At 41.8% G+C, this 9,819-nt stretch overlaps 1 protein-coding gene across 2 annotated transcripts in view; it reads left to right on the forward strand.

Moving 5' to 3' along the window:
- Nucleotides 1-9,444, forward strand: part of DOK6 (docking protein 6) — a 475,096-nt gene extending 465,652 nt beyond the window's left edge. For both annotated transcript variants that reach the window (XM_062201788.1, XM_062201789.1), the window contains one exon: nt 3,990-9,444. In XM_062201788.1, the coding sequence (XP_062057772.1) occupies nt 3,990-4,129 (140 nt within the window). In that variant the 3' untranslated portion in view covers nt 4,130-9,444. The remainder of the gene's footprint in view (nt 1-3,989) is intronic.
- Nucleotides 9,445-9,819: the final 375 nt, after the last annotated feature.

Consider the following 9,819-nt stretch of genomic DNA (forward strand, 5'->3'; position numbering starts at 1 on the left):
ATAGAAAGATAAATAATATATTATTTTCTACTAAAATAAGCAATGGAACAGAAACAAGGGGACTTTAAAATAGATTAATAGCTGTGAGCAAGTATATTGAATTTAAATTGTAGCAGCCCTTCCCTCTGACCCCACAGGCTACATATTCTGTCTAACTCTATCTGTCAAATAAATAAGAAAAAAATAAAAAAGAAGTCTGTGGCAGTGGTGGAGGGGTTTGCACAGACTGTGTCTGTGTTGAGTGTTGTTGATGATTGCTGAAGTGCTGTGTGCAGTTGGGTTGCATGGTTCTTCTGTGCTCTGCTGGCTTCCTTCTCTGGCCCTGTGTAGCACTGGCTGTGTGGACCTTCATTTGGGGTCTACTGTTGTCTGTCCTTGTCCAGTCATCACTCCAAAGCAGCTCGGAAGCTCCATAAGCCAGGGACCATTCTTTCCATACTGTGTCTTTTGTCTGGGATTTTAAACTCTTTTAGTAGATGACTAGTAAATATTCTTCATGGGATTGACTTGTTACGCCCAAGATTCTAGGAGAAAAACTTGTGTGTTCACAAAATCTCTTCTGAAATCTCAATTGAAGTCATAGCTTTCAGTCCACAAAAATAATGTGAATTAACAATGTGCCCCAGAATGTTTCTCCTGCAGATATTTCTAGATCTTTAGTTTCATAATACAGTGGGGTGACTTAGTTCCTAGTGATATATTTCGTGTACAGAACTGGAGGAGAAAACCTGGTAGGCTCCAAGCACAAAGAAAAGATAAAGCAATGGAAAGCCTGGTTGCCTGGTCTGATTGGTTTATGCTGTGTTTATATGCTAGTAAAAATATTTAATAATTTTAAAAATAAAACATTTACGAATAACAAGATAAAAACGAGGCCAGGAACATGGTCTTAATAGTAGGCTTTCCAGCTGGCTCGTGCCGACACAGGCCAGTATCCACACTTACAGGAATTGTGAATTATTGTCTGGAGTCAGTGATAGGATAAGGAGACAAATGTTGAGTTTCTAAGTTCCTTTTCTCATATCAGATGAGTGTATTAGAGCTTTGTCATATAAACATCGTGTCAAAATGCCACCTCCTTGGAGAGATCTTTGCTGGTCACCCAAGTTAACAACCCCGCTTAGAGACACCGTGACCTCACATCTGCTGGCTAGGGTGCCAGCATTTAGCACAGTTTAATGCCTGACTTAATACTCAAAAGAACCATGGCCGGCGCCGTGGCTTAACAGGCTAATCCTCCACCTTGCGGCGCTGGCACACCGGGTTCTAGTCCCGGTTGGGGCGCCAGATTCTATCCCGGTTGCCCCTCTTCCAGGCCAGCTCTCTGCTATGGCCCGGGAAGGCAGTGGAGGATGGCCCAAGTGCTTGGGCCCTGCACCCGCAAGGGAGACCAGGAGAAGCACCTGGCTCCTGGCTTCGGATCAGCGAGATGCGCGGGCCGCAGCGGCCATTGGAGGGTGAACCAACGGCAAAAAGGAAGACCTTCCTCTCTGTCTCTCTCTCTCACTATCCACTCTGCCTGTCAAAAAAAAAAAAAAAAGAAGAACCACATAAGCTCAGTGCTTTCATCACCATCCAGAATTTGCAGATAAGGAACTAGGAACCCAGAGGCAAACCCGGGCCCTGGAGTTCACTACAGGCTGGTCAGCAGTAGAGGCAACCTGTAACCTCCAACCTCTCCACCCCGCTCCTCCCTAACCTCTGGCCCAACCCCTAAACACCTCTCCCCCTTTACCCTCTCTCCCAACCCTTCTACTAGCTTCCAACCTCTCCTGACCCCTGCCCAAACCCTCCCTAACTTCTAACCCCCTCTAACCACCAGTCGAACCACACCCCTATCCTCCACTAACTTCTCGATGACATCTAAACTCTCCTTAAACCCCCCACTAACCTTTTCCCTCTCTTCTCTCCTAACCTCTCCCCCAGTCATTCTGCTAACCTCCAAGCACTCCCCCAACCTCTTCCTAAGCCCCTCCCCCAACTTCTGACCTCTGCCTAGCCACTCCTGTAATTCCTCGCCCTAACCTCTCCCCTAACCACAGCTCTAACTTCTCCCCTGGCCCCTCCCAAGTCCTCTGACACTCTGACCCCTCCCTTCCTCAGCTGTCAGCTGCTTCAGTTTCCCTTCTTATAAGCCCAGAGGCCCACGGGAAACAGATTTTAGCAGAATTGAGTGAAGGGGCTACTTAAAAAGCCATGGGCTCACTTGGTTAATCTTTGGCCTTGCGGCCCTGGCATCCCATATGGGTGCTGGGTTCTAGTCTCTTCCAGTCCAGCTCTCTGCTGTGGCCCCGGAAGGCAGTGGAGGATGGCCCAAGTGCTGGGGCCCCTGCACCCGCATGGGAGACCAGGAAGAAGTTCCTGGCTCCTGGCTTTGGATCGGCACAGGGCTGGCCATAGTGGCCATTTGGGTAGTGAACCAATGGAAGGAAGACCTTTCTCCCTGTCTCTCTCACTGTCTACAACTCTACCTGTCAAATAAATTAAAAAAAAAAAAAAAAAGCAAGCTGTGGGCTACTTTAAGGAGGAGCCAGTAAGGAGCTGTGATAGATGCACAGTAGGGGAAGCGTGACCACCCTCAGGCCTGAAGGGTCAGAGAGAAAATGAGATTACAGGGTCCAGGGAGAGGGGAAACGGCAGGCGCTGCAGTGGCAGAACGTTCTGGAAGCTCAGAAGGACTGGGCTGGCTGTGCCCGCTGCAGGAGGGGCAGGGGTGGGGATGCCTCCTCTCCCTTTCCCCTAAGCAGCTCATGCTGAGTAAACCAGAGAATCAAGCAAATAGTGAACCGAAAATGATCCGCATCTAGAAGGCCAGATTTTCCTCTGGACATTTTTAAACGTTTCTTTCTCAGTTCCTTTGGGTTTCCTCCCCGTAACCCAAGCTTCTCCCAAGCTTCCCACACTGCAAGCACATATTCTGAGTCACCAGACACAGCTGACAATGTCACCAGCGCTCCGTGTGTGACGTTCAGGACAGGGCCGCTGAGGGGTCCGACAGGGAGAGGCTCCATGTTTCTGTGTTAACAGATCGTCGTCTCTGGGTTCCGCGCCCCAGAGAGCAGATGAAATACAGATCACACTAAATGCCTCTCTTCCTTTGGGTAAAATATAAGCTCTGAAAAGACGGAAAATATTGGATAGGCTTTTCTTCTCTCCCCGTCAAGCTCATCCATTAGACGCAAATCATTCTCAAGTAGGAAGAATAATTACTGGTTAACAAAAGGACACAGAGGCCGCTAGGAGTTCAGCTGAAGCCTTAGCGTGAATGCTTTTCTCCTGAATCGCTAGGGTTCTGATTGGTTTCCAGTAATCACTGCTGTTTGGTTTCGTTGGAAAATTGCTCAACACAGTGTGGTAGCTGTGTGACCAAAAGCACAGATGGAATTTTCTTTAAATATATTTTGCATAAGATTCAATTTTAGGTTATCTTAGTAACCACCAAGGTTGGTCATTTCGGTAAACCACATCATGAAGTGGATTTTATTATAGGGATTCACAAACCCGCTAGGATAAACCAGAGCTGCTGAGTCTATCATTGTAAAAGCTTTTTGCTGATAATTGATGGTTTGCTGGTTAAGATACTATGTAGTTTGATTTTAAGAAAGTGTGTAATTTGCTTTTATATGCTGAAAGTGAGTGAAAAAGAAAAGAAAGTAGCTTATAGGCTGTCCAGTGAAAAGAGCTTGATTGGGAAAAGCTTTTCCAATTCTATTCCAAACATTGCAGAATAGAAGTTTGAAATTTCTAGAGCATTTACCTACCCTACATCCAAAAATCTTGGCAAGATGCATTTGGGGAAAACTTTGAGCATTTACCAATTTTATAACTCATTAAGTTACCAAAATTTCTCAGCGTTTAGCAGCTTGCTTACCTTGAGCTCAATATGGAGGACTTGAGGGTTTCTGCTGTTTATTGTTTTGTGGTTTTATCCTATCTGTTTCCTCTCCTGGATCTGTTTCTTAATACGGCTCTCCTGTCTTCCTTCCTAGGCCACGGGTTTGGCCCGGCAAAGATGTCCCGGGCGCAGACGTTTCCCAGCTACTCCACGGAGCCCAGTGAAGAGGCTCAGCAGCCTTTGTCACGGTCCAGCAGCTATGGATTCAGCTACAGCTCAAGCCTCATTCAATGACACCCAGAGAGCAAATGCTGACCAGAGACAGTCTGTCCTGGACCCGCCTGTAGGGTCGTTGCACCCTCTGCCTCCCGGAAGACCTATTGCAGTACAAACTGACATGGGTCGGATCTAGCCCCAATCCCATTGGAAGGTTAAAAACTGGAGTTCTACTTCCTTGGTTCAGTGGCTAAGTCCTTTATTTATTGAATTTCTTTGGGGGAATCTATGTTTTACAACAGTAGAATCGAACAGTCATTTAAATAAACAAAATTCTTTGGGTCTGAGAGTAGCGGAAGCCTTGGCATGGGGAGAAGTTGCCCACCCTGGGTCAAGCCAGAGTGATGGATGCCCACTCCTGCCTCATGGATCAGTCCTCCATGAGCACAGCATCTGTCCTTAGACACAGTGGTACATGCTCTGTGGCTTTTAAAGTTTTGACAGGGACAAATCAGTAAATACTACAAGTGGCATCGTAACTCTCCATATAAATAAGCCCAGTGGCAATTAAGGGGACACACTATTTAGCAGGGCCCTGTAGCTCTACTGTGTGTGTGTGTGTGTGTGTCTGTCTGTCCGTGTAGACAAATATAGATATGGATACCACCATATCCATCTATATATAACAAGTATATATTAAACGTGTGTTGAGGGTGACAGGACATGCTCACTTAAGTTATTGAAAACTGTAATTTGGTACATTAAATTAAGATTGTTATGTTGAATAGCTATTTTTAAAATAGTGCTGTAAAAAAGGCTTCTCATTAGCAAATGTATTCATGTAGTTCAGTCTACTCCTATGACAATTGTAAGCAAAACTCAGAAGGCGAATGCTGTGGATGCACACGGGCCAGTCTAGCTGTCCCACCCGTCATGTTGTCGGCTGTCTGTCCAGTCAGCATTCTCTTGTTGCTGATGTTCTTCCTCCAGCCATCCTTCTGAGCTACGTAAGGAAGATGCAGTGTGATCACTGATCAGCTTCCACTTAACCTTCAGAAAAAGGAGACGCTCCAAATGAGAAACCGTTAACAAAGAAGTAAACGTAAACTTAGATAAATAGTGCAGGTATTCTGCAGTCAAGAGAAGAGTAGATGAGCACAGGACTGTAGATGTTTACATTTAAAATTTCATAGATGCCATTCTCAGAGAGCCATCAGGGACCCGTAACTCCATACTGGGCTTTATTTTTTACTTTTCCTGGACACAGGTTTTCTGGGATTATAAGAGAAATTATGAGTTTTTTTTTTTTTTCATCCATACACTAAGGAGAAATCCATAACATTTCAAGGGAACTGAAGAACTGAGTGAAGTCTGGCTAGTTTAGGTCAACATAAATGTCTGCCCTTCATCCTGGAATTTACTCAAGTGAATGTAAAAATTATTTTGCCTGAGTTGCTGGATGCCATGCACTCAACTGGTTCTCTCTTGAATCCTCTATGGTGGTTTAAACAACAGTGAGCCTGGCCCATGAAAGCTTGATTTTTTTCCTACTAGGAAAATTTTTTAAACTCTCAAAGTTAGTCTATTGAAGGGTACCTTTTGTGCTGATCTTGGGTAAGATTTTTTCATCCCTATCTATAGCTTGAGTCCAGACTGACAATTCATCTCCCTGAATGACTACTGGATCAAAGTGGGTCCAGGTCCATCCTTGATAAATGTGCGCTTAGAGCAAGTACCTCGGCTCTTGGAACCACTGAGAGAGATATGAAAACCCCATCAAGACACTAATCTTAAGAGTTAATGTGGCTGCAAAAAAAATAATTATCCTAAGCTTCCAGGGATAAAAAGAAAATTATCCAAACTCTCTGCGCTGTGAATGTTGCTGACATAGCAGAGTAACTGGTGACTGATTCCCTGCAACCTACAACCTTCCCTAGAAACCAAGCTTTCATGGTTAACCACCCCTGAATTTCTCTAGCACATGGCATTGGCCATTGAAATGCTGCTAGTCAAACACACCAGAGCAACTCCCAGCTGAGACCATGTGAGCACAGTTCCTATTGGGGCCACCTTCAGAGCAAGCCTCTCTCCAGCCCCTCAGCCGAGCTGTTGCTTCCACACCATAAGTTTACACAGTGGACTTATGGTGAAAGGCCCTCAAGGGCCCCACTTCACGTCTCTGCTTTATTAATGTGCTGGAAGCACAGACAGCGAGTCCAAGGGGGATTCTGCTAATTAGATGAGTCTGCTCTTGTGTCTATTTGTGGGAGACAAACAACTGCAGGAAGTTGCTTCAGGAACATCATGTGGTTCCTTCGTTACCAGGGAGCATAACGAAGGAGGCACCAAAGACCAGGCATAACCTTGGGCCAGTTGTTCATTCTGAAGATAATGTCATAAAGAACGGTGAAAGAGAAATTTACTTAACCCTTTCTCATTACAGTGAGAATAAAGCTATACAATATCTCATGGTACATTTTTGTAGCTTAACTATAGTATACTCCTCCAAGCATATTTACAATTGCAGCAAAATCAAAGCTGCTGAACAAACAGGAGAATTTGCATTCATCTAATATACTTGGCATGGGCAGTGTTTATTGTAATAAGAATTGTAAACAGATAAATCTTCTACAAAAACCAAAGATGGAAAGTTACTGTACCCATCACCTGGGACTTGATAAGATCAATTCCACTGGATCAACCAGAATGGTCAAGGACGTGTGCTCAACCCACCTGAATGTGTAGAAGATGCCACTACCCATTGCAAGTCATCCCCCCCACCCCAGAGTGTGTACTCTGTCTATAATATTTGACATTTTTTAATCGAGGAGGGATTATTATGAACCAAAGACATCTTTTGGCTCATTCTAAAAGTGACTCATCTGGGGTTCTATCCAAATCTGTACAGATGAATGAAAAGATTGATGATGAAGAATTCACCATAAATAATAAAGGCTCTTCTGACAACAGAGAAAGCCTGGAGAACGTACACATCTCACAGAAAGATTACATGAAGGGATTAATTTTATGTCCCTAATTGTTTCTGATAATTAATGTACACATAACCAACACATGACATTGTGCTAAAAATGCAAAAGTAAACATGACCTAATTGTTTACTATTCTGGTGGGAGGAGCGAAAAACATATCTTTCACTTGTTCAACAAACAATAAGCACTGAGAACTAATTCATTTATACAGGTTGCAAATATTATGAATCAATAGATTCTGGCAATCTGCCACAATTTGAATTTAATGAAACAAAAGTATACATGTACTTGTATATTAGGAAAGATGCTGTTTGATAGAGCATGTGAAATAAAGTGAAATACTTATTAAAATTAAACCTCACCTTTTTCACCAGATAATAACTAGTGTACTAGTTCTAGTATCTTATATAATTCTTCTCTGTCTTCATTGGGCAATTATGTTTTAAAATCATCTCTCTCCTATAAAATGGTCACCCACCAGTTCTTTCTGTCCCATTTAGGAAGAGTAGCCTGCTAAATAACTTTGCACTCTCAGTAGTAGCTTCTACAGTTCCAATTTATTGCATGTAGTATCTTTACAATAGCTAGCACACACATCATAAAAGTTGATGTCAGCCCCTCATTCTTTGGCCAATATCTCAGAAAACTGTTTACAAGAGCATGAAGACCCTACTCCACAGATTATTCGAACCATTTATGAAAATCAACCATTACTGCTACAGTAAAAACAGGCTAAGGAAATTATATTCTTATAGAAAAATTATAGTCCACTTTTGGCTATTACAACACAGCACAATAAATGGGCAATGTACATTCAGTAGGGCTGAGCACTGGGTCCTTGACACTTCATGTTTTGTAATGAATATTATACTTAAAGTGTTCAAGGTGAAAGTTAAACATTTAACCCAGTTCTATTAACATGTTTATCAACACTTTGCAATGTAAAATTACTTACTGGTACTTTATAATCTCCCAACCATAGCCTTCTCAAAATGGGTACAATTTTGTCACTGAGTATGCATTAATAGTTATAATATTTGACCACACACATTAATTTCTAGCCAACAAATTTGTGAAGTATGTATTTGTTGGCTATGAAATTTTGGAGTGCAGATTTCCTTGGAAAGGTAAAGAAGGAAGGTGGTGACCAGTCAGGTGGACTGCAATTTAGATAAAATGATGAAGAACCCAGTGAAATGTCCAGAGTAACCACGCTACTTGCTTGACATTCTAACCCTGATTCTGTGTCACAGACTTGGCCTTCTTTACTCTTGTCACCTTGTCCTAAGTATTTAATTTAAAGAAGATATCAATTGCATCATGGCTTGACATAGCCCCAAAAAGACGTTACCAGTAAATACGCTTCTTTTAGTTTAATGAAAAAAAAAAATTCCACACAAAGAATATGTACCAAAATCTCCATAGTAAAATATATCCTCAGTAATATGAGAATCATTTTGTATGGCCAATCTCATTTGCGTTTCATAGTGAAACTATATTATTACCAGTGACCTACGCTGGGATTAAAATAATCGAGATCAACAACCTCACATATGCATTCTCTTTAGACATAATTTAAAGACTAACTACCTTGCTTTGGAGAACGACCACAAATCCTTCCTCATTTCTACAGCTATCCCGACAGAGGAGGCTCTAGTTTGTAGTCTCTCATGGGCATAACTTGAGATCTTGGGCACATTTCTAGACAGGTGGAATGCTAGCTAGTTCTGAATATAATATTAAAGGTCATGCACGATAAAGGTCCTTCTTTATGTGCTTCTCATGGGAGGGGAAAAGCTGAAACCTAGGGGTGCTGTAATTTGTTCAAAGGCAAAAAAAAAAAAAACCAGCCAGGAGTAGTTTCACCTAGTCCAGGCTCCTGACCCAGGGATATTTCTTTGGCTCCATCTCATCTCCCAGTTAAATATAGCAGGAATTGAGAAACGCCACATGGCTTTGAGATAAATAAGCCCTTGTACATTTAAGTCTTTAAAAGACTTTCAGATTATTCTTGCTCTTCCTAAATTCATCACCAACTCTGTCTATGGAGAGGCTTAATGGGGCTGTTCATCAGCATTGTTGTAGGTCATGAACAATTGGCATACACTCTATTACTCTTCTGTTGTCAGCCTGTTCTCGGTTAGAATTTCCAATCAATATATTATGGAGTAATAGTCAGACAAAAACACTTAGATGTTTGTGTTTTTCAGTCCTGATAATTCATCATATTGGTGTCATTGTTTATGGCTTTGTCACAGTTTTGTTAGATAATTGCCACGGCTGCTTTTTTTTTACATGTGAATTTTGAAAGCTTCCATTTTCAATAGAAATTTTGGAATTTTAGCATTGAAATACCTTATACATCAAGGTTTTCCTTCTGAAACTCATTAGACAATTATTTAAATTAACTGGGTTTAGATAAATAGGTTATAATTACTAACTTACAAGAAAACCATATTTTACTTGTAATTTTCAGATGCTTTTCCCTTATTTTGAGATTTTAACATCTTGTAAATATTTGAAGGAAAGGAAAATGCATTTGTAGTAGAAGTATACATTTTAATAATTATGTTTAAATAGTAAGTTTTATTTTAATTTATCTTCTATGCTGCTTCCCTAAATCCATGTCCCACTTTCTAGTTGTCTGAAGAATGAGCAACTTTAAATTTTTTAATTATTTGGGGCCAATTTCAGTAGTTGATATCATTCACTTCCTCATTCTTCCTTTAGGGCGATTTTAGGCTTAGAGCACAAAATTGACCCTTTCTGTAGCCACAG

The sequence above is a fragment of the Lepus europaeus genome, chromosome 9 (assembly GCF_033115175.1).
Source record: "Lepus europaeus isolate LE1 chromosome 9, mLepTim1.pri, whole genome shotgun sequence".
Classification (NCBI taxonomy): Eukaryota; Metazoa; Chordata; class Mammalia; order Lagomorpha; family Leporidae; genus Lepus; species Lepus europaeus.